We start from the raw sequence: 25,130 nt of genomic DNA on the forward strand, positions 1-25,130 counted from the left end.
CTTGCAGGGTAAGCATCCCTTGGGGCTTCACCTACCTTGGGCATCATGAAGAATTGTAGACGGGTAGGGAAGCCAGGGATGCTGCAGAGTGCTTGAAGCATTATCTTCGCTGGGCAAACTTCAGTCTCAGTGGGTAGAAAAAGAGATTAAGCAGATATCTGTGTGGTCACTACTCTCTTGCCAAGACACAGGGTGAACAAGATTCCTTTAAAAAGCAATGGTATAAATTATTGCTTGAGGGTTGCAAAAAGAGTCGCACTGGTAAGGGGAAGGAGCGGCTGGCAAGACAGAACTGGGGCTAGAAGAGGCAGGTAAACAGGGCGCCGAGTCTTGCACGAACTGGACCAAGATGAGTCTGAGGCATCAGTTACTACGCCCGTCCCAGGGTTGTGCACCTGCGTAGGCGGAGGGCTGCCTGCCCGGAGTCTCCCGCTGTATCCCTGGCCCGGGCGCTGGGCTCCACCTGCTGAAAGCAGTCAACCGCTGTCCAGCAGGGCTGGGGCCGTTTCTCGGACGTCGGGGAAGCCTCTCCCAGCCCTGCAGCCTGGAACCCAGCCTCCGGCAGAGGACGCCCGAGTGAGATTGGGCTGGGTCCTTTCAGAGCGCAGGCCCGGCTCGTCCCAGGCTTCAAGTACGGGGCGGGACCCTCGCGGCTTTCCATCCAATCTTCGTTCGCCGGTGCCTGCGGGGCGGGACCCTCGCGGCTTTCCGTTTAATTCCTGCTCCTCGGGGGCCGCGGGGGAGCGGGCCAGCGCGGCTGTGGGCCGCGGCCGAGGAGGTGAAGGGCAAGCGGTGAGGACCAGTAGGCCCGATGGGGCAGCGCTCCCTCTCTCCCCCAGGCTGTGGAGATGGTGGGGAAAAGTTAAGTTGCGTAGAACATAGTTCCATAGCGTAGAACGGCGGAAGTGCCCGGACTCGGCGGGAGTGTTGTGTAGTCAGCTCGTCTGCCGCGGTCGTAGACGTATCCCCGAGGTTGGGCCGCCGGGCGGTGCCGTAGCGCTGCTTATTTGGATTTCTCTCACTTGGTGGCCTCTTGAGTGTGCGGAGCAACTTTTGGTGTGGTGGGAGAAGTCTGAGCTCTCCTCGCTCTGCACTTCTGTATCTACAGCCAAGCTTTAAGCTTGTCGCCCTGCGTCTGGGCGGGGGCCCCAGATACCGGGCACCGGGAGCACTTTGTCTCTTGAGTGTGGTTGTCCAAAACTGGGTGAATCCCGTAACAATTGTTCGCCAGCTGTCAAAATGGACTCTTTTGAGTGCGTGCTCTGATTCCCAACAGTTTTAAGTCTTAGGGCTTCATAGTCTGCAGATTTCTTGTCTTCCGTTTCTTAAGCCAGTTTTTGGTAAAAATTTCCATGTCCCCCCACCCCCCACCCCCCGCCCCCGGCGGTTGTCACGCTAGTTTCTTGCTACCCACAGTCACCAGCCTAGTTCAAACCCCTGCGTTCTCAAACAGGATGGTTGCAGCGGCCTCCTGGAAGTCCTAAACAGTTCATCTTGGTGTACCGGTATGTGACAATTTATTTTTTTACTTGCTGTTCCCGATTCTCTTTTCCAATCTGTGTTTACATTTTATTGCCCCAGGAAGCCATCCTGTAATTAAATCCAGTGTCATGATTTTTCTTAATGCGTATGTAGGTTCTTTTAGACTTCATCTTTGTAGTTGAACATTCAAAACAGTCCTTGCTGAAAAAATCTCCTAATTCATATTTTCACTGTGTACGTTTTGGTGAGTTAAGACCATATAGGTATGGGATTGGTAGTCTTGGTATCATTTTTCTAGCGTCCATTAAGTACTAAGGGAGGTAGGTATACAGAGAATAGCTTATCTTTTCTACGTATGTGTATTAAATTCTTATTGCTGCCATAACAATTTATCATAAACTTAGTTAAAAAAACAAAACAAAACAAACCACACAAAATCACAAAGTGGTTATCTCACAGCTTCTGTAGGTCTGAAGTCCAGGTAGTTTTAGCTGGGTACTCTGCTTAGCACCTCACAAAGCTGAAATAAAGGTTTCTGTAGTCCTGGGCTCTGGTCTGGAAGAATCCACCTCTAGGCTAAGTGAAGGTGCAGAGTTCATTTTCTTGCAGGTGTCGTAGGGCCGAGGACCCGATTTCCTTCCTAGGCTCCAGCTGGGGGCTTTGTCAGTTCCGTAAGACCATCTGTATGTTCATTGCCAGACAGCACCTTCAATCCTTTTTATGCTTTTAATCCCCCTGACTCATCTACAGCCAACTGCTGGAGTAAGCTTTCTGCTCTTGAGGGCTCAAATGATTAGACCCACCTGGATAATCTAAGGTCACCTGTGCTGTGTAAGACAACGTGATCACAGTCATGGAAGTGATGATCTCATTGTATTCACAGGTTCTGGAGAGTGTAGGGGTGAAATCATGGGAGCCATTCCTAGAAATTCTGCCTAGCATAACATGGTTGTCTCAACTAGATTGCTTTATTTTTACTTTTTTTATTTGTTTTATTTTTTTAAACACTTTTTTAAATGTTTATTCTTTGAGAGAGAGAGAGAGAGACAGCACATAAGCAGGAGAGGGGCAGAGAGACAAGAGACACAGAATCTGAAGAAGACCCCAGGCTCTGAGCTGTCATCACAGAGCCCGACACGGGGCTCGAACTCACGAACGGGCAGATCATGCCCTGAGCTAAAGTTGGACGCTTAACCGACTGAGCCACTCAGGTGCCCCAGATTGCTTTATTTTTATGATGTGTTTTTTTGTTTTTTATTTTAAGTTTATTTAGAGATTGCGTGCCAGCAAGGGAGGGGAAGAGAGAGAGAAAGAGAGAATATCCTAAGCAGATTTCTTGGTGTCTATGCAGAGCCCAACACGGGGCTTGAACCCACGAATTGTGAGACCATGATCTGAGCCGAAATCAAGAATCGGACTCTTAACCGACTGAGCCACCTAGGCGCCCCTGTGACGTGTTTTTGCAGTCATTTAAAAATCCTAGAGGCACCTGGCTGGCTCTGTAGAGCATCTGACTCTTGATCCTAGAGTTGCAAGTTCAAGCCCCAATTGGGTATGGAGCCTATTTAAGAATGATAATAAAAATAAATAAAACAATCCTAACAACAACTCTTATTGTATGATTATCCTCTCTACAGATAAGGGAATTTGGTTCAAGTCAGTTGCCCAGAGGCTCATGACTAGAAAGTGGTAGAGTTGGCATATGGACCCATCCCTACATTTCCGTTAAGTCTAAAGCTAATGTTGGTGGATGGTCAAAATAAAGTGCAAAGTCATTAGATAGCAAGAAGCTATTAAATGGGAGGTCTTTGTTGTACCTTACTTCTGGATTATATCTTTTTATTAGTGCTGTAGGTTGAACTGTTTTATCCTAACAAAGCTCGATGACATGAATGACAGTGTTTTCCCATACATCTAGAAGGTGGAGGATAGGGGTAATAGGAAGATTCTGACAACCTCAATACATGGTGTCTGTAAGCAGTTGAGGTGTCTGTAAGGTGCTGCTTCCGTTGGTCATACCTGTTAGTGAGGAGAGAAAGCACAGGGAGAACACATGTAGTTAGTCCTTTATAGGGGCATGACCTGGAGGTGACACATTCATTACAAAGTCATACTGAGCTGCAAGGCAGGGTAGGAGATAAAGCTGTGTGGCTTTATACCCAGTTGAAAGTCAGGATTCTGTTAAGAAAAAAAAAAAAAAGGAAACAGTTAATATTGGCTGATAACAGTCTCTGCCACACCCTTGCTTTTGATAATATTTTATTCTTTTTTTTTTTAATTTTTTTTTTCAACGTGTTTTATTTATTTTTGGGACAGAGAGAGACAGAGCATGAACGGGGGAGGGGCAGAGAGAGAGGGAGACACAGAATCGGAAACAGGCTCCAGGCTCTGAGCCATCAGCCCAGAGCCTGATGCGGGGCTCCAACTCACGGACCGCGAGAGAGATCGTGACCTGGCTGAAGTTGGACGCTTAACCGACTGCGCCACCCAGGCGCCCCGATAATGTTTTATTCTTTAACCTATGAGTGGAATATTTTATTTGGTTTGCTATCAGTTTTAATTTAAAAAGATTTGAAAGCACAGATAATTCTTAAGTTTCCTTGATTTCTCAGTTTCTACTAAAGACTTTGAGAAACTTAGTTTTTCTTTTAACATTTGTATACTTCATTCACATTTTGGGTTAGTTTGATTTCTCTGATGAAAATTGTTCAAGATTGCTGGGGATACTTGAAGTCATTCTGGGTAGGCTTCAAACCATCTGCATGCGGTTACAACAGCTTGTCGTATGATTGATGAATTCTGTAATATTCTACAAGTCCACAGCTGGATGAATCTTCTGCTTTTCATACTAGGCTCTTGGGAGTGCTCACCTTCCACCCAGCATAACTTGCTACACATCTGAATTCTCCCTACCCATTTAGAGCTCCTGTGGGTTCTCTTACCCACTCTCTAGTAGCTTTTGTTTAAGGGGAAGATTGGAATCAAACAGATCTTGACCTTACTAGAGTTGGTAAATTGTCTTTTGAGTTTTGGTTTCTTGGTATGTAAAATGTCAGTGAATGCCAAAAGGCAGAGATAATAGGAAGATTAGATAAGGTCTTCTATGATACCGTAGTACTTGGCATATAGTAGGTACCGACTCTGAGCTCCAGCTCTTGGAATCGACATGTTTTTTTGTTTTTGCTTTTTTTGTTTTTTAATTGATTTTCTCACTCTGACAAGTTTATGACTTCTGTAAGGACTAGAACAAAGTTCTGGATATACTGTGGTCTCTAGATAATGATTTATTGCATTGGAACTAGCATATATAAGTATTTATGAGATTGAAATTGTGAGGGCTTTTTTCTTTAGTTTTCCTGTTGTGATTGCATCATGGAAAATCAATTGGCTAAATCAACTGAAGAACGAACATTTCAATACCAGGATTCTCTTCCATCTCTGCCTGTTCCTTCACTTGAAGAATCATTAAAAAAATATCTTGAATCAGGTATGTATGTTTATAATCTTTTCGTATGTATTATATTATTAGTAATGTAGGAAACTATGAAATTAGAAGTTGATGAGGGTGTAATTGTTTTTTCCTTGAGACTCATGGTAATGTATCCTTAAAATGTGCAGAACTTTTTTGTCTTTATTTCTCAAGTTACTTTTTCCATAGTTTGAAAAGCCAGATAGTATTTTTAGGTTTATAATAAAAAGTAGCAGGCCTCTGCCTCATTCTCTATTCCCACCCCCAAATCCCACTCCCTCAGGCAAGCATTTTCAAATATTTTTTCAGTTTTTTGATATTGTTTATCTCCAGATATCTTTTATCTCCAGATTTAAAGTAACATTTTTATACTACTATTTCTTTTTTTTTTTTTTTTTTTTTAGTTTTAGATACTATAAATTTGTTGGTAAAAAGATGTGGATTTAGCTCTTTAACACCTTTTACCTTTCCACTCTTCACGCTCAGCATATATGCAATCCAACATATCCACATTTTCCTTTTCATTCTCTCAATATAGTTGTACAGAATCACCATTTGGGATTAAATGATTAAATTAGTATTCACTTGATTGAACTCCAGGTTTTACCTCATTTAAATCAGTATATACCTGTGTTACTTTACCTGATCATTTAGGGTTTATGATTATGCAGTTAATCACACTGTGCTTTGGTTACCTTTTTGCTGTTTTTTTATTTTATTTTGCCTCATTTTTCATTTGCTTACTTTGTATCCTTAACTAATTCACTCCCAAACACTTTAATACACTGAAAACCCTTATGTACATTATATATAATACATATATGTGTATGTACCTATACATATATTAAACACATAAGCTATTCTCTGAGTTTCATTTCTTGGAGACATCCCTCCTAGGGCCCTCTGCCCTCTTCCTGCAATCAGCATACTTTTCTTAAGTTGGCTGATAGCTGTTCTCTGGGGACTTTCTTTCCCCCATTATCCTAGCAGTTTGCTTCGCCTCTCCCTCCTTTATTGGATTCTCTGGTTCCTGTCTTTCTTTTTCTTCCTCTTTTCACTTATATTTGTGAAGTATATCTTTAGTAGCTATTTGAGAAAAGAATTTCTGGGAAAAAAAGAATGTGAGACCTAAAAATTTATTCTACCCTCATATCTGATTGTTTGGCTGAATATAGAATATTCTGGGTTGGAAATGATTTTTCTTAGGAGTTTTGAAGGTACTGTCTGTTCTCTTGAGAGGTTTAATGCCATTCTGTTTGATCCTTCATATGTGGCTTGTTTTTTACTTTACAGATGTGTTTGGAAACCTTTTTATCCCTACCATTTTGATTGTTTCCATGTCCCTTAGTGTGTAGATTTTTTTTTCTCATTTATTTCTCTGAATACACAGTAGGTTCTTTTAAGTTGAAAAATTCAAGTTACTCAGTTCAAGGAAATTTGAAAAATACTGTTTCTTGAATAGTTTTCTCCTTTGTTTTCCCTCTCTTTCTGGAATTCCTAGTAATTGGATCTGGGGCATTCTGGACTAAGCTTTTAATTAAAAAATGATTTCCCTTATTATTAGTGCCTTTACCTTCCTGGGAAAGGGTCTGTTTATTGTTTGGGACCACCAATCCTATTTTTGCTTATTCTGCCTTTGACTGTCATGTGAAAGGCTTTCCTCAAATATCAGAAAATCTGTAGTCTTCATATTTTAGAGTTAGACCCTAAAAAGCCGATTGAAAGCTCTATAGGTGTGGGTAGGGATTTGGTGACCAGTGGGCCTTCTAGTGACTCTTGTTGCAGAGATCTAGCAGTTCCATTGGGACCATGCCCAGATCTAAGTAATAATTTTTCTTGGACTGATCTGTTTCCCCAAAGAGTCCTCTTTTGTTTGGAAGGCATGAGCCTGATTTCTAGTGTTTTGGGAACTAAGTAGGGGAAGGAGGCTGGAGGGGTCATTGTTCTGGGTGTACCCTTTCATCATAATCTCTTTTTTTCAATATGACTTAGAAGCCATGTATTCTGCTTGTCAATTTTTCCTAAGAATAAACCTCTAGATTTCTGCTGGCGTTGGTAGGAAGTTGCCTGGTTTTCTAGAGTGGAGAAAGATCTGCAGGAGACCTGTTTTCAGCCACTTTTTGCCCCCCCTTTTAAAGTCCATTTGCCTAGAATTCTTGAACCTTTCTGGGATTCTACTGCAGGAATTGACTTGCACCTTGTATCTTCCTCCCTTCCGCTGTCTAGGCTTTAGATAGGCTTTCTCCATTCTAAAAGTCCCCATTTTCTCATGTGTTTTCTAATTTGTAAAATGTTAGCTTAACTGGTCTGCTGTCCTCTCCTTCCATATTCTTGGTCCTTATAGGTTTTTGCCTTTTTAATTACTGTGATTTTACTGAATTCTAGGAGGTTTGGAGATAAATGTATGCATTTGGTTTACTTTCTTGAACTGAAAGCCCTTGATGTTCTTTAAATTTCTTCTTTTCTCTTTTTCCTCAGGTACTTTTATCTGGGAATTCAAGTTTCTTTTGTAAAAATTTTAATGATTATTCACTGTTTTTGATTATACATTTCACTTGGACTGTTTCTAAATACAGCTGTTTAAATTGACTTTAAGATAGTACTTGGAAGAGACAGAATCATAAAAAAGGCAGATATTAATGTCCTTTGATTGATAATTTGCTTTTCTCGGTAGCAGATTTTCAGAACAATTGGTTTTCATTTTCATGGACTAAAATCCTGTATTTTATTTGTTTTTGTTTTGTGTGTGTGTGTACACACAGTTTGGAACAGTTTGGAAGGAAACTGTTTTTGGCTCTGGCTCTGGGCTGGAGGCAGGGTTTACACTTAAATTTACGTACATATTGCACTTATATACATGATGTTCAAGGCTCTGCTTGAACATTAGTGGAAATAAATTTTAATTTCTCTTATTCATGGCTAAACAGGATTAACTTTTCTGTTGGACTAATAGCTAGATGATAGTTCTATCTTTATCTTTTTAATTCTCATCATCCAGAATAATTTTAAAATAATTTTTCAGAAAAAGGTTATCAGAATACCAGTATCCACTGTTTTATTTTTCACCTCGTTTTGCATTGTTGCTTTTCAGCTATTTTTATGTTGTAAACTCTGGCATAATTTATTGGACTGCTGTGATAATTAATGTATTTATAATTGTTTTACATAATTAAGTCTCAAGATTTATGTAATGTGAGTTTATGGTACTTGATGTCTAAGTATTTTAATGCATATTTTATCTTTATAGTAAAGCCATTTGCAAATAAAGAAGAATATAAAAAAACTGAAGAAATTGTCCAAAAATTTCAAGATGGTATTGGAAGAAAATTGCACCAGAAATTACTTGAAAGGGCAAAAGGAAAAAGAAATTGGGTATTTGTGTTATTGTACTTATAATTAGAAAATTGATGATGCTTGAATGAAAAGTAAAAATGTTTTATTTAAATAGCTTTCAATTTAAAATTATTAGTGTAAATATCCTTGCAGTCGTTGTTGTAATCATCCAGAAGAATGAGGGAATTGTTTAACTCTAGGGAGTTTTAAGTGTTGTGTGTGAACTTTTCTTTTACCACATGGAGAACTTGTTAAAATGCAGACTTCCTGGGACCAGTGATTCTGATTCAGTATCTCTGGAATGGGGGCCCAGAAGTCCTTATTTTAACTTTCCATGTGGTCCTGGTGGAGGTGATCTGCATACCCTGCTTTGAGAGAAACATTTTGTTCAGGTAATCCTAGCCTGAAAAAAATAGACATGCCACATGGGTGGCATACAAATACTTAAACATTGCATGGGAGAGAAAGGGCCATTACAAAGTTGGAGTGGAGAATGGTTTTGAGTATTATATGTTGGAATTGGATAGATTGAGGGGGAGATGTTGATACAGTCATTACTGAGGCAGTGCATAATTTTCTTTAAGGAATCTTGGGCTTCTTCAGCTTAACTACTCTACTTCTGTAGTGTGAACCAGAGGTTAGGTTTTCGTAATTAAAAAAAATTGCCAGGGTGCCTGGGTGGTTCAGTCAGTTAAGCTTCTGGCTTTGGCTCAGGTCGTGATCTCGCAATTTGTGGATTTGAGCCCTGTATTGGGCTTTGTGCTGACAGCTGAGAACCTGAAGCCTGCTTCAAATTCTGTGGCTCTCTCTCTTTCTGCCCCTCAATGACTCGTGCTCTCTCTCTCATAAACATTAAAAAAAAATTGCCTTAATCTAGAAATAATGATTGTAACTGTATTTAAGCTTTAGAAATAAAAAGCAAGTTGATCTTTCCATTAGTCATTGATAACTATGAAGGAGTAATAGAATTTTATACTTTGAGATTTCTTTCTTCGCAGTCTTGAGACTTGAGCAATTTTAATTGAATCAGGGTAAGATAAGAAGTCTGTATCCTTTTTGGTTACTTTCTTTTCTGAATGATTATAGTTTATAACATCCATTTCTTTTTCTTTTTTTTTTTTTTAATTTTTTTTTTTCAACGTTTATTTATTTTTGGGACAGAGAGAGACAGAGCATGAACGGGGGAGGGGCAGAGAGAGAGGGAGACACAGAATCGGAAACAGGCTCCAGGCTCTGAGTCATCAGCCCAGAGCCCGACACGGGGCTCGAACTCACGGACCGTGAGATCGTGACCTGGCTGAAGTCGGACGCTTAACCGACTGTGCCACCCAGGCGCCCCTATAACATCCATTTCTTAAAAATAACTCCAGATAATTTGATGAGATCTGCATACGTGCCTGAAATTTAGTTGCATATTATAAAAGAAGGACACAGAAAGCACTGAAAATTCTAAATTAGTTTTATGTGTACTGAAAAGGTTTCATATTTCTGATTTAGCACTGCAGTTTTTGCTTGGAAAAGGAAAATTGCAAATGTCTTACGAGTTGTTATAATTAAGTGAGGATTTGTTAAATATTTATTATACCCAAAGTACTCTGGGAAAACTCACCTAAGGACTTTGGTGTTCTGACTTCAGTATGATCTATCTGAAGGTGCCTTTTCAGTGCTTTCTTGTTGCCTGTTTTTGGTAATGTAATTATAATTAAGATCCTATAGTTCCAGAAGAAAGAAATGATCATAATACCATTTTTCAATATCTGTGATAATTTAAAACAAGAAAGTGTGTCTTTATTTTTTAATTTATCATTTTTTTAAAAAGAGCTTACTGAGGTAAAATTGACTTAAAGTCCATTGTCCGTGTACAGTTTGATGTGGGTAAGTAAATGTGTTTTTAAGTGTTAAAGAGTAAAGAGAAAAGAACAAATACAGCTTTTGTTTTTTTGGTTTTCTTTGGCAGCAGTTATACATTCAAGTATATCCAATTGCATTAGGCTGAAGTTCTTAATTTCTTTTAGCTGGAAGAATGGTGGCTGAATGTTGCCTATCTGGATGCTCGTTTACCGTCACAACTGAATGTCAATTTTGCTGGTCCTGCACCTTATATTGAACACTACTGGCCTCCAAAGGAAGGCACTCAGTTGGAAAGAGGAAGTATAAATCTTTGGCATAACTTGAACTACTGGCAGCTATTAAGAAAGTAAGGACAGTTATGTGAATTTAGTAACAGGTTTACCTACAGTTTTAGGTGGCAAAATGTTGAGAAGCTGTATTTTAGTTATTCAAGGATACTATAGTTGTGACTACTTGTTTTACAAGTGTTATAAAGACTTGTTGACCAAAATACTTTTTTTTGTTTGTTTTAATAGGGAAAAAGTGCCTGTTCATAAAGTTGGAAATAATCCTCTAGATATGGATCAATTCCGAATGGTGTTTTCCACATGCAAGATTCCAGGGATTACTAGAGATTCAATTATGAATTATTTTAGGACTGGTAAGTAGAAAACATGGGTAGTTTTTTGGTTAAGTCATTAGGATTTGGATAGTTGTGCTGTGGTTTCTACTGTGATGCATGGATGACTAATTTGAGGCTTTCTGTGAACCTTTTAGTTGTAAGTAATTTATGGGAATGGATTTTTTTTTTTTAATGCTTATTTATTTTGAGAGAGAGAGGGGCACAGAGGGAGGGGATAGAGAGCATCCCAAGCCGGCTTCTTGCTGCCAGCCCAGAGCTCGACATGGGGTGTGAACTCACCAATTGTGAGATCATGACCTGAGCTGAAATCAAGAGTTGGATGTTAAACCAACTGAGCCACCCAGATGCCCTGGGAATGGATTTTATAAAATGTGTCTTACATTGTTCTATATAAAAGCTGGTGCTTATGTTGCATCATTTGAGTATTTAAATTTTATTTTATTTTATTTTATTTTATTTTATTTTATTTTATTTTATTTTATTTTATTTTATTTTATTTATTTATTTATTTTTCAACGTTTATTTATTTTTGGGACAGAGAGAGACAGAGCATGAACAGGGGAGGGGCAGAGAGAGAGGGAGACACAGAATCGGAAACAGGCTCCAGGCTCTGAGCCATCAGCCCAGAGCCTGACGCGGGGCTCGAACTCACAGACCGCAAGATCGCAAGATCGTGACCTGGCTGAAGTCGGACGCTTAACCGACTGTGCCACCCAGGCGCCCCGAGTATTTAAATTTTAAAGAACATTATCAATTAGAATATTAGGAAATCTGGAGCATATGATTTGGATCTTTCTGTCTCTACCCTCTTACTTGAATTTTCTTTTTGAGTGTTTGCTTATATATGGTTATTATGCCCCATTTCTCTGTGAGTATGCCCTTCCTTCCACTCCCAGCCTTTTGAGGTGAGAGCCTTGTGTCAGTCTTCTTGAAGGCATATGAGTTGAGATTGACTCACCAAAGTTTTTGTTTTTACTGTCTGCTTAATGGTAAATTCTGCTTGGTGTGCTAGCATATCTCAAAATGGAAAATTCTATTGTAGTAACTGCTTGTTTTTGGTTATTCCAGGATCTTTTTCTTTTTTATAAATTTAATAACATAGTTTATAGTTACTGCAGAATGTAACTATGAAAGGATATTTTTCTTACCTGAAATTTTGTTTAAAAGTAAAATTTCTTTGCCAGTTTTGCTTGTAGTGTGAGGAATATGAGTTTACTTTCATAAACTCCTCTTTGTAAACCTCATTAGATGCTTGAGATATTTAATGTCCTCAGGCCCACACACATTTATCTTGATGTTGCAAGTGAAAAACCTGGTTACTTAGGGCATAAAGTTTAATGCCCAAACATGAATGGAAAAAATGAACGGGAGAAAATGGAATAGCCATAGCAAAGAAAGAAATTTGAGTTCTTAACCGATAACGCATATCAATCAACCTGGTTTTCAAGTTCAAGCTTTACTATTTCATAGGTATGTACTAAGATAGATAAAATAATCCTTTAAGGTACAGCATGTATTGCGAGTTAAAGTGTGGGATTGTGATGCTTCCAGCTTTGGTTTTCTTTTTCTTTTTTTTTTTAATTTTTTTTTTTTTTCAATATTTATTTTTGGGACAGAGAGAGACAGAGCATGAATGGGGGAGGGGCAGAGAGAGAGGGAGACACAGAATCGGAAACAGGCTCCAGGCTCTGAGCCATCAGCCCAGAGCCTGACTCGGGGCTCGAACTCAGGGACCACGAGATCGTGACCTGGCTGAAGCCGGACGCTTAACCGACTGCGCCACCCAGGCGCCCCTGGTTTTCTTTTTCAACATTACTTTGGCTATTTGGGGTCTTTTGTGGTTCCATAGAAATTTTAGGATTATTTTAACTCTGTGAAGAATGCTGGTGCTATTTTGATAAGGATTGCATTGAGTGTGTAGATTGCTTTGGGTAGTTTCCACATTTTAACAATATTCTTCTAATCTATGAGCATGAAATGTTCTTTGATTTCTTAGTGTTGTCTTCAATTTCTTTCATAAGCTTTGAATAGTTTTCAGCATACAGGTCTTTTACCTCTTTGGTTAGGTTTATTCCTAGGCATTTTATGGTGTTTGGGCATGTAAAATGCAGTCATTAATTTAACAATGTGCCTCTTAATACAGTCCTTCAAGCTATCATAAACTATATTCTTATACTTACAGCCATGCGAAGAGGTATAGTTAGTGATAAAGCTGAGGTAATAAGTAAACAAATAACAGAGTTGGTGATAAATTCTGTATAGAGGATTCAAATAATGGGTAAGTAGGTGGCTGTTTAGGTAGTCAGGGAAAGCATCTCTGAGGATATGAATAAAATGTTCCAGCAGTTTTTTGTCTTTTTATTTTTGATTGGTTCATATTGTTTTTGTGTTGAGGGAAGAAATCCCCTGGGCATGAATAAATTTGGCATGTTTGAAGGAGAATATGGATGGAGCACACGAGGCCACGGGGAGGTGGCCGACTGGAGTGGTGACTAGAGGCTGGATCACATGGTAATTTGGAAGCCAACTCGTGGATTTGGATTTTATTTAAAATGTGAATAAGATAGTATTAGTGAGTTTTGAGGAGGAAAGTGATGTGATCAGGTTTATGTTTTGAAAAGATGATTGTACCTGCTGTTTGAATATTAAGATTTTTAGGAAACAGACAGTGGTAGAAGCAGGGAGATCAGTTAGAAAATAGTCTTAGTAGTTCTAGTGAGCTACAATAATGACTTGTACTAGTGTAATAATATGGAACTGCTAAAAAGTTCTTAGATTCTGGATATATTTTGGTTTTGGGTTTAGCAGAATTATTCATAGGTTGGTTATGAGATGTAAGAAAAAAAAGGGGAATCAGATGACTTCAAGGTATTTGGCTTAAGAAATGGGGTAGATAGGTGTGTTGGTTGATGAGGTGGGAAAAATTGGGACGAAATATTCAGGGAGGAAATTAAGAGGTCCCTTAGGCTCTGTTGAGTTTAAGATGCCTTTTAGACATCTCAAGTGGAAATGCAAGTAGATAGTTGGATGCAAAGTTTGGACTGGGGGAGCAGTTTCAGTGCTGCACCAAGAGATTTAGGAATCACCATTCGCAGGCACAGAAAACATTTTAAAGCCCTAATAGTAGCTTTTGTAACACATATAGAGGAAGATTATCAAGTGAACAAATAATGATGCTTAGCACAATTAAATATGGTATTTGGTGGTCTGAAGAGTCGAACACAGCAAAAGAGACTAAAGTGGGAAGGAAGCAAGGACAGTGGTCTCCCGGAAGCCAAGAGGAGGAAGTGTTGTACTGAATGCTCCAAAGGTCAACTGAGATAAAATTTAAAAGTAACCAAATTATTTGTCAACATGACATGGACCGGCTGCCCTCGACAAGAGCAGTCTTAGTGGAAGTTGGGGAAGGGAGCTTAACTGGAGAAGATGAAAGGAAGCCGAGTAAGTAGTGACAACATTTGGAAATAATCCTTACGGAAGAAGTTTTGATGTACAGTGGGAGATACTTTATTTTTTTAAATGGGTACTGTTATATAACAAAGAGAAATAAAAGGCATCCAAATTGGCAAGGAAGAAGTCAAACTTCCGCTATTTGCAGATGACATGGTACTGTATGTAGAAAACTCACCAGATGCCACCAAAAAATTGTTAGAACTAATACATGAATTCAGCACAATCATAGGATATAAAATCAACATGCAGAAATCTGTTGCATTCCTATACACCAGTAACAAAGTAGCAGAAAAAGAAATCAAGGAATTGATCCCATTTGCAATTACATCAAAAAACAATAAGATACCTAGGAATAAACCTAACTAAAGAAGTACTCTGAAAACTATTGAACACTTGGGAAAGAAATTGAAGAGCACACCAAGAAATGGAAAAGCATTCCATGGTCATTGAAGAACAAAACATTGTTAAAATGTCTATACTACCCAAAGCGATCTATACATTGAACGCAATCCCAATCAAAATACCACTAGCATTTTTTGCAGAGCTAGAACAATCAATCCTAAAATGTGTACGGAACCACAAAAGACCCCGAATTGTCCAAGCAATCCTAAAAAAGACTGGAGGCATCATAATTCTGATTTCAAGCTATATTACAAAGCTGTAGTCATCAAGACACTATTGTTACTGGCACAAAAAGAGACACAAAGATCAATGGAACAGAATAGAAAACCCAGAAATGGACCCACAACTACATGGTCAACTCCTCTTCAACAAAGCAAGGAAAGAATATCCAATGGAAAAAAGTCCCTTCAACAAATGGTGTTGGGAAAACTGGACAGTGACATGTGGAAGAATGAAGCTTAGACCACTTTCTTACATCATACACAAAAGTAAATTCCAAAAGGATGAAAGACCTAAATATGAGACATGAAACCATCAAAATCCTAGAGGAGATCACAGGTAGCAACCTCTTTGACCTTGGCAACAGCAACTTCTTACTAGACACGTTGCTGGAGGCAAGAGGAAAAAAAGCAAATGTGAACTGTTATCATCAAGATGAAAAGCTTCTGTACAGTGAAGGAAGCAATCAAAACTAAAAGGTAACTTATGGAATAGGAGAAGATATTTGCAAATGACGTATCAGATAAAGTCTATAAAGAACTTGCCAAACTCAACACCCAAAAAACAATTCACTGAAGAAATGGGCAGAAGACATGAATAGACACTTTTCCAAAGAAGACATCCAAATGGCTAACAGACACATAAAAAGATACTCAACATCACTCATCAGGGAACTACACATCAAAACCACAATGAGATAACCACCTCATACCTGTCAGAATGGCTAAAATTAACAACACAAGAAACAACAGGCATTGACAAGGATGCAGAGAAAGGGGAAACCTCTTGAACTGTGAGTGGGAATATAAACTGGTGCAGCCGCTCTGGAGAACAGTATGTAGGTTCCTCAAAAAACTAATAATAGAACTACCCTATAATCTAGCAATTGGACTATTAGGTATTTACCCAAAGGATACAAAAGTGCAGATTCAGAAGGGTCCACAGACCCCAGTGTTTATAGCAGCATTATCCACAATAGTCAAACTATGTGTGTATGCATATATATGTGTATATGCATATACACATATGTATACACACACCCACACAACGGAATATTAGCCATCAAAAAGAATGAAATCTTGCCATTTGAAATGACATGGATGAAACTAGAATGTATTAGGCTAAGCAAAATAACTCAATTAGAGAAACCATATGATTTCGCTCTTATGTGGAATTTAAGAAACCAAACATCAACATATGAGAAGAGGGGGTTGGAAAGAGGGAGAGAGGAAAACACCACAGGAGACTCTTAATGATAGAGGAACAAACTGAGGCTGATGGAGGGAGGTGGGTGGGAGATGGGCTTAGATTGGTGATGGGTATTAAGGAGGGTATTAATGAGGACTGGGAGTTGTATGTGAGCGATGAATCACTGAATTCTGCTGAAACCAATACTGCACTAGATGTTGGCTAGCTAAAATTTAAATAAAAATGAGTGCTATTACATCATGAGATTGACATAGGAGAGAAAGAACAATAATCTTACAGGGGTAAGAATAAACAGCCAGAGTCTTTGAAAAGATAAGAGCTGAGAGGGTCAAAAAAGTAGAAATGGTGGAGGAGTTGGTCTTTGACAAGAGCAATGATGAGAGGGAATGCAGAAAGTGTGCATCTAAATGCAGACATAATTGACCAATTTTGTTGTGGGAAGATGAGGAGGTCCTATGAATTCCTTGTGTTTTCGTTGGTGAAATGAGAACTGAGGTCATCACCTGGGGTAGAAGATTTGAGGAGAAAGGAGATGGTGTGAAATACTAGTCATTTTTGGAAAGTGGGAGAAGCACATTTGCTATGGAAATGTAAGGTAGCTGATCAGTGTTGAGTGCCCATTTGAAATGGTGTTTACGAATTTAAAATTAGATGATATATTCTTTTCTTTTTTTTCTGCAACAATCAAGCAGGTGCAGAAAGAGAAAGTGGAAGATTTAAGTGTTTTGGAAGAGAGAAATTAAAATGGGTCATGGAATCCATCTTGGAGACAGAGAAAATTGAAGAAATGATGTATGTGGAGGCAGCCTGTAAGCTGCTGTGGCTCAAAGGATGGTTTCAATAAGGAGGCAATAGTTAGAACTATTTTTATTTTTACTTCCTCCTTGAGAGACCATTAACACTAATTCCGTCATGCTTTTTACCTCATTTTGCCTAAAGGTTCAGACTTCTCAGATCATAGCCTGTCCTCTGGATTTGTGGATTTGTGCATAGCCTAATTTGATCTACGTTCCTTACTACTGTGACCCACTCTCCTTTCCTTTTCCAGACTCTTCTGTACTTCCTGAAGCACACAGTCAGCAAAATCCTTTATATCTTCAGCCTTTTCTCTGAAAGTTCCTGTTTACTTTGAAGGGTTCTGTTACTGAACCTGGTTATTCTTTGAGCTTACTGCATTCCCTATAACCATCTCAAGTGGGTATATTTTCTCTCATACTTTGGTACTAGAAGAAAGGTAGGAGATGTTGTATGCTCTTTATCTCCTGTTATCTTTCCACTTTCCCTTCTTCCTTACAGTTTGAGCTCTGAAAAAAAGGAAAGCTATCAGGTGAGATCCCCAGAGCTTGTCATGATTGCCGTGACTTTGTTTTTGACCATTCCCCTTTGTTCATTGATTGGTATAGCACCAGGCTCCCTGCATTTCTTTCCATTACTACCTCAGTCACATCCTTGATGACTTGAACTTCCAATTGTTGATAATCCGTGACTTCTGCTTTCCTTCACTTTGTTCCTCTAGTAATCTGCACCTCCATTCCTTCTCAAGGAGCCACACACTCCTGTGGTCATGCCCTAGACCTTGTTATCAAAAACCCCATCTCCAATTTCGATGCTGCATGGTAATTATAAGCATCTCACTCTGATCTCCACCTTGTCTTCACAACTCCCTTCCTTTGGGAGTCTACCTTAGCTGTTTCTTTGATCACATTGTGACTTAAATGCAGTTATTCTACAGTTCTTCACAGTTCCATTCCTGCTACCTCCACTGTAATCACTCCTTTGCATACACATTCAAATCTTTGCCCACCCCCCCTTCCCCACTCCACCCACCCCTCATCACTGTTTAATTATAATCTCTGTTACCTCTACATATTACCATAGCAATTTCCTTGGCTTGAGAAAACCTCACTTAATTTTCTCAGTTAAACCTCAAATGGACCCACAGCATACCTTGCCATATATATATATTTTTTAATGTTTGTTTATTTTTGAGAGAGAGAGAGAAACAAAGCATGATGGGGAAGGGGCAGAGAGAGAGGGAGACACAGAATTAGAAGCAGGCTCCAGGCTGTCAGCACAGAGCCCGATGCGGGGCTCGAACCCACAAACTGTGAGATCATGACTTGAACCAAAGTCAGATGCTTAACCAACTGAGCCACCCAGGTGCCCCGATCTTGCCATATATTTTTGTCAGGTTATTCTCTCTCTTCCAGAAAGACTTTCTCATGCTTTTCTTTATTCTCAGCCAATAAACTCTTATTCTCAATAAATGTAAAGCAGTCTTTCCATCACAAAATTTACCAACCTATCTGTTAGGCAGAATAATGCTCCTCAGCCCCCCAGAGATGTTTGCTTCCTAATCCTTGGAGCCTGTCAGATGTTTTAGGTTACATAGTAAAGGGGAATTTAGGTCACAAATGAAGTTAAGTTTGTTAATCAGTTGACTAGACATGGGAAGATTATTCTGGAATATTCATGTGGACACAAAATAATCACAAGAATTCTTAGAAGTAAAGAAAGAGGCAGAAGAGAACCCAATTGATGGCAGGATGAGAAAGTCATGATCCTCCTTTGATGGTTGTGAAAATGGAGGAGAGTCCTAAGGGCAAGAGTGTGGGCAGTCTCTAGAAGCTGGAAAAGCAAAGGAAACTGATTCTCCCCTAGAGCCTCCAGAAGGAACACAGACGTGCTGACCTTCATCTTAGACTAGTAAGACAAGTTTGAAACTTCTGTTTCCCATACCTGTAAGATAATCCATTTGTGTTGTTAGTGGTAATTTGTTACAGCAGTCATAGAAAACCTACTCGTTCAAATACTTGTCCATCCTCCAACCCCCTCACAATACATTATTGTACGTTCTGCCTTCCCTTGTTTAAATGGATGAACTGCTTTGTCTCATAAAGACAACCTTCTGTATGGTACACTGGGCCCCACCTCTTGTGTAATCAAGGACCTTGCTGCTGACTTATCTTCTCTTTGCCGCGTTGTCAGTTTTCCCTCTTTACTGGATTGTTCTAATCTGTAGTATCGCTCATCTGGAAAGAAAAAAAATTGACCTCTTGTCTGCTTCAAGTGTCACACCTCATTCAAAGCCACCATCACCTTTCACATAGATCCTTGTCACCTAGATCACTTTAGTTATCTCTCAACTGATCTTGCTGTATGTTCTCTTCATTGTTATGATCTCCTCTTCATAGAGTAGCCTGAGTGACCTTTTTCAAGTACTAATGAGGTCACATTATTGCTGTCTTACTTAAAACCCTCCATAGGCTTCCTTTTCATAATATTTAAAATTGGAAGTGCTTTCTGAGGCCAATGTAACCTGGCCCTGATCCTGGCTACCATTCTACCCTTTTCTCTCTCTGCTGCAGCTATACTGACTTTTTTTTTTTTTTTTTTTTAAAGCAAACTATCTCGGGGCACCTGGGTGCATCAGTCGGTTAAGCGTCCGACTTCAGCTCAGGTCACGATCTCACGGTCCATGAGTTCGAGCCCTGCGTCGGGCTCTGGGCTGATGGCTCAGAGCCTGGAGCCTGCTTGCGATTCTGTGTCTCCTTCTCTCTCTGCCCCTCCCCCATTCATGCTCTGTCTCTCTCTGTCTCAAAAATAAATAAAAACGTTAAAAAAATTTTTTTTTTTTAAAAAATAAAGCAAACTATCTCATTTTGTCCTAATGCCTTTGCACTTGCTGTTTCCTCTGCTTAAGATTCTCTTCTTGCAGATATTTCCATGCTCACTCCTAAGTTTGTTTAGGTCTCTGCTAAAATATCCCCACTTAGGCCCATCTTGAAGTAGTACCCTCCTGTCCTGTCACCCTCCCGACATTTGTTGATGAATTTGCCATCAGGCTTATTTTCTTTTTTCTTTTCCAGTCCTAAATTTTGAATAGGGGGTGGTCAGTAAATGGCAACAATAAAATGTAATAGTATTAAATGTAAAAAGATGAGGAGGTTTTTGAAGGAGAAGAGAGAAGAAATGTATTGGAAGTAGCCATGAAAGACAATGAAAATACATACTTTACCTCCTAGAACTGGAAGAAATAGGATATAAGAGAAAAAAACAGTGCTATGAGGAGATGATCTTTCCTCATAGTTGATGGGTTTCATGAGATAATGTGTGTAAAGCATTTACCACAGTTAATTGTACATATCAATCAGTACATTTCCTTCCATTGGCAGTATATGTATTTTCTGTCTTTTTTCTTAGAGGAAAGGAACAGTGACCATATAGGAAGACCTTTGTCAAAGGCAATGGTAATAGAAAAGTGAGGCTAAATCAGAATATTCTGAGATTTAAAGCAAACATACAGTTCTTGGAGAGTTAAAGTGTGCCCAAAGAATCATAGAATCAATTATCAGTGGTTTGCCAGGTGTGATTAGAGCCTTAAGTAAAACTAGATTTGGCAAAAAGCATTCTCCTTGCCACTCAAACAGTGCCCTTTTTCAACTGAAAACTATTTTATTTAGAAATCATAGCTAGATATTACTGCAATTAAATTATCTGATAAGCAGTCAACATTGAAATAAATTCTAGGAGAAACTAATTCTCATAGCTCTTCTACAGGATTTCTTGCTGCCCTTTTCCCTTTGTCATTTCTATCCATGAATAAATTAGAAAGCCCTGCAGGAGTTTGGGATTATATAAGTCTCAAGGTGTACAAATATTTGAAACTCCATGGGTTTTTGGCTGTTTCACATGGACAGATTTCAAGAGTGTATATTTATATCATAATTGAAAGTCCATCACCTTATTGTTCATATATTTTTGATGAATATATGAATATATTATCAAGTATTGGAGCAAGGATTATTTTCTTCTTTTGGATGTAAATAAGCAGTTTTACTCTTGTTTAACTTTGGGAGATTGAGTTTGGATTTCCTGTTTCTTTTTCCAGAGAGCGAAGGGCGTTCCCCAACTCACATTACGGTGCTTTGTCGAGGCCGAGTCTTTGTCTTTGATGTAATGCATGAAGGATGTTTGATGACCCCACCAGAGATTCACAGGTTTTTAAACTACTTTCTTGAGTCTTGAGGTGTTAAGTTTTTGCTTGAGTTAAAAAAATAAATTTTGTTGACAATTGCCTTTGTATAAAGGGACAGTAAGCTAAAAAGAAATAATTCTGTATATGCTGATTTTTGCAAATTTATTATTTTTAGCTTTCATTTTTAACTTTACTAGATGTATATGAATCTATTCTACTTGGAGAAAAAGAAAACATTCAGAATATTATCAATTCCATTTCTTGCCCCAGAATTTATCACCATTAACTAGTTTGGTGTGTTCTGTCCTTCTGTATCCGTTCTAGTGAATTTATATGCACATAAAGACTTATAAAAAAGAATGTAGTTTATATCTAGTATGTATTTAAATGCATATAAATAGTATGTACCCGTAGTATGTACGTATAGTATTTTGTGTGTTTATATTTTCAAAGTATAGTATGGAAAATTTCAAAATTTTGAGGGAACTGTATAATGAAGCTCTTCCATGTTCTCATACCCCAGCTTCAACAGTTATCATCTCCTAGCTTCAATAATTATGAATTCATAGCCTTGTATCAACTCGCCTTTTCTCCTCCCCTCAGTCTCCTATGGATTATTATAAAGAAAATCTCAAGACATAATGTTTCCACTAAAATATTTTAGTATGTACCTTTAAAAGATAAGGACTCTTAAAATCATACACATGCAGTACCATTATCACACCTAATGACTTGCTTCTTTTAGAAAATGAAGAATTCTTTAATATCATTAATATACAATCATTTGTTCAAATCTTCCTAGATTGTCTTATAAATGTTGAGTTGTATGTATCTATATATATCTTTAAAATTTTTTTATTAAGTATTACAAACATGTACAAAAGTGCACACAGAAATATACAGCTACATACTCATGTAACCACCACCGGGTCAAGATAATAGAATATTTCCAGTATTTTAGAAATTTCCTTCATACCACTTGTCAGTTACCGTGCTTTCTCTTCTTTTCAAGGGTAATTATTTAGGCTTACGGTTTTTACTAGAACAAAAAATGATGCTGTGAGAATCCTTGTACGTTTTCTTTCTGATTACACTTAGGAAAGGACTTGTTGAGTCATAGGGTATGTGAACATTGAAATTCAGTACATAATGCGGTTTTCGAAAATAGTTATACTAATTAGCACTTTCATACATATATGACTATGTGGGAGGAGTTCTTTATACTTTTTGGATGTGAGCCTTTTGTTGTGTTTATGTGTTGAAATCCACAGAATAGAAGATGTTTATACCCTATTAAAGTATCTTTTTTTTTTTTTTTTGAATTTTTTTTCAACGTTTATTTATTTTTGGGATAGAGAGAGACAGAGCATGAACGGGGGAGGGGCAGAGAGAGAGGGAGACACAGAATCGGAAACAGGCTCCAGGCTCTGAGCCATCAGCCCAGAGCCCGACGCGGGGCTCGAACTCACGGACCGCGAGATCGTGACCTGGCTGAAGTCGGACGCTCAACTGACTGCGCCACCCAGGCGCCCCTAGTTTTTCTATTAGGGAAGTTGGCACACAGTGTTAGATAAGTTAAATTTTTAATTTTTTTTTAAATGTTTTTATTTATTTTTGAGACAGAGCATGAGCAGGGGAGGGGCAGAGAGAGGGGGAGACACAGAATGTGAAGCGGGCTCCAGGTATCTCAGCTGTGCTGACAGCTCAGAGCCAGATGTGGGGCTCGAACTCAGAGTGAGATCATGACCTGAGCTGAAGTCGGACGCTCAACCGACTGAGCCACCCAGGCGCCCCTAGATCAGTTTTAAGTGCGTAACATAGCGATTCAACTTTTTCCTGTGTTATATTATACTTACCAGAAGTGTAACTACCAATCGTCACCATACAACACTATTAGAATATCATTGGAGATAAAATTAGTAAGAGTTGGTGATTGGGCTTAGAAAGAAAAGAAGGTATTAAATAGGACTGAAATTTTTAAACATAGTTGAGTAGGCAAGTACTATTATAACAGAAGGAGGCAGCAGAGGAGGAGGAACCATTTCATTTTTTTTCTTGTTTTTAATAACTACTTTATTGAAATATAATTCACACACCATACCTTTCACCCATTTAAAGTGTGCAATTCTTGGGGTGCCTGGGTGGCTTACTTGGTTGAGTGTCCGACTCTTGATCTCAGCTCAGGTCGTAATCTCAGGGTCATGGGTTCAGGCCCCACATTGGGCTCTGTGTTGGGTGTGAAGCTACTTAAAAAAATAAAGGGTGAAATTTGGCATGTTTTAGAATATTCACAGAATTGTGCAATCATCTCTACAATCAATTTTAGAACATTTTGTTACCTCCAAAAGTAACCCTGGACCCATAAGCAGTAAAGCCCTATTGCTCCCCAGCTTTCACCCCATCCATTAGTAGACACTACCCATATCTCCCAAACACTCTAATCCCATTAGCCTGGCATAACCACCAATGGACTTTTTGTGTCTATATATTTGCTTATTCTGGACATTTCATACAAATGGAATCTTAAAATATATGGTCTTTTGTGACTGGCTTCTTTTACTTAGCATGATGTTTTCAAGGCTCATCTGTGTTGTAGCATGCTTTATTACTTTATTCTTTTTAATGGCTGAATATTCCATTCTGTGGATATGCCACATTTTATGTAAATATTCATCACTTAATGGACATTATGAATAATACTGTCCTGAACATCAGACTTTTGTGTGAATATGTATTTTCGTTTCTTTTGGGTACATAAATAGGAGGGAATTGCTAGGCCGTAGCTCTGTTTAACTAGTAGAGGGAATGCCAAACTGTTTTCTAAAATGACTGCACCATTTTACATTCACTTCAGCAGTAAATGAGGGTTCTAATTTCTTAGCATCCTCACCTCACCAACACTAGTTATTATCTGTCTTTTTGGTTATAGCCATCCTATAACCTTGGCTATAACCAAAAAGGTGTGACGTAGGATCTCATTGTGGTTTAGTTTTGCTTTTTTATAATGACAGGGATCTTGAGCATTTTTTTAAAATGACTAAGAACTTTTTTTTTAAGTTTTTATTTTAATTCCAGTTTAGTTAACATACCTAACTGTGTTAGTTTCAGGTATACAGTATAGTGATTCAACAATTCCATACATCAGCCAGTGTTCATCATAACAAGTGCATTCCTTAATCCTCATCATCTATTTAACCCAATCCTCTCCCCACCTCCCCTCTGGTAATCATCAGTTTGTTTATAGTGAGGAGTCAGTTTCTTGGTTTGTCTCTCCCTTTTTTTTTCCCTTTTGCTCATTTGTTGCGTTCTTAAATTCTACATATGAGTGAAACCATATAGTATTTGTCTTTCGCTCGCTTATTTCACTTAGGTCCATACATGTCATTGCAAATAGCAAGATTTCATTCTTTTGTATGGATGAATAGTTTTCAGTTGTATATATATATATACCACATCTTTATCCATTCATCAATCAGTGAACACTTGGGCTGTTTCCATGTCTTGGCTATTGTAAGTAATGCTGCTATAAACATAGGGGTGTATGTACCCCTTTGAATTAATGTTTTTGTCTTCTTTGGGTAAGTACTCAGTAGTGTGATTGCTAGATTCTAGGTAGTTTTATTTTTAACTTTTTTAGGAACCTCCATACTATTTTCCACAGTGGCTGCACCAGTTTTCATTCCCACCAGTGGTGCAGTAGTGTTCTTTTTCTTCTGTACTGTTGAGCATCTTTTCATGTGCTTATTGACCATTTGTATATCTTCCTTGGAGAAAAGTCTATTAAAATCCTTTTCTGATTTTTAATTGGATTGTCTTGTGATTATTGAGTTATAAAACTTCTTTGTATATTCTAAGTATGTCTCTTACCAGATACATAATTTGCAAAATTTCTCTCCCTTTCTGGAGTTCTCTTCTCATTTTCTTCTTGACTTCCTCTGAAGCACAAATTCTTAGGTGGCACAAATGTTTTAATTTTTACAGAGTCCACTTTTCTACTTCTTTGGTTGCTTGCGCTTTTGGTGTTGTATCTGAGAAATCGTTGCCTAATCCAAAGTCATAAATATTTAGGGGCACCTGGCAGGCTCAGTTGGTAGAGCATCTCACTTTTGAGC

General features: G+C 38.5%; 1 protein-coding gene across 2 annotated transcripts in view; it reads left to right on the forward strand.

The window, feature by feature from the left end:
* Nucleotides 1-710: 710 nt before the first annotated feature.
* Nucleotides 711-25,130, forward strand: part of CROT (carnitine O-octanoyltransferase) — a 47,607-nt gene continuing 23,187 nt past the window's right edge. The window contains exons 1-7 of one of the 2 annotated variants that reach the window (XM_011280362.3): nt 711-792; nt 1,454-1,505; nt 4,834-4,969; nt 8,199-8,323; nt 10,300-10,481; nt 10,651-10,775; nt 20,932-21,040. In XM_011280362.3, the coding sequence (XP_011278664.1) occupies nt 4,855-4,969; nt 8,199-8,323; nt 10,300-10,481; nt 10,651-10,775; nt 20,932-21,040 (656 nt within the window). In that variant the 5' untranslated portion in view covers nt 711-792; nt 1,454-1,505; nt 4,834-4,854. Of the gene's footprint in view, nt 862-1,453; nt 1,506-4,833; nt 4,970-8,198; nt 8,324-10,299; nt 10,482-10,650; nt 10,776-20,931; nt 21,041-25,130 lie in introns of both variants that reach the window. The other variant, XM_011280363.3, reaches the window with a different exon arrangement.

This window comes from Felis catus, chromosome A2 (genome assembly GCF_018350175.1).
Source record: "Felis catus isolate Fca126 chromosome A2, F.catus_Fca126_mat1.0, whole genome shotgun sequence".
NCBI classification, from domain to species: domain Eukaryota; kingdom Metazoa; phylum Chordata; class Mammalia; order Carnivora; family Felidae; genus Felis; species Felis catus.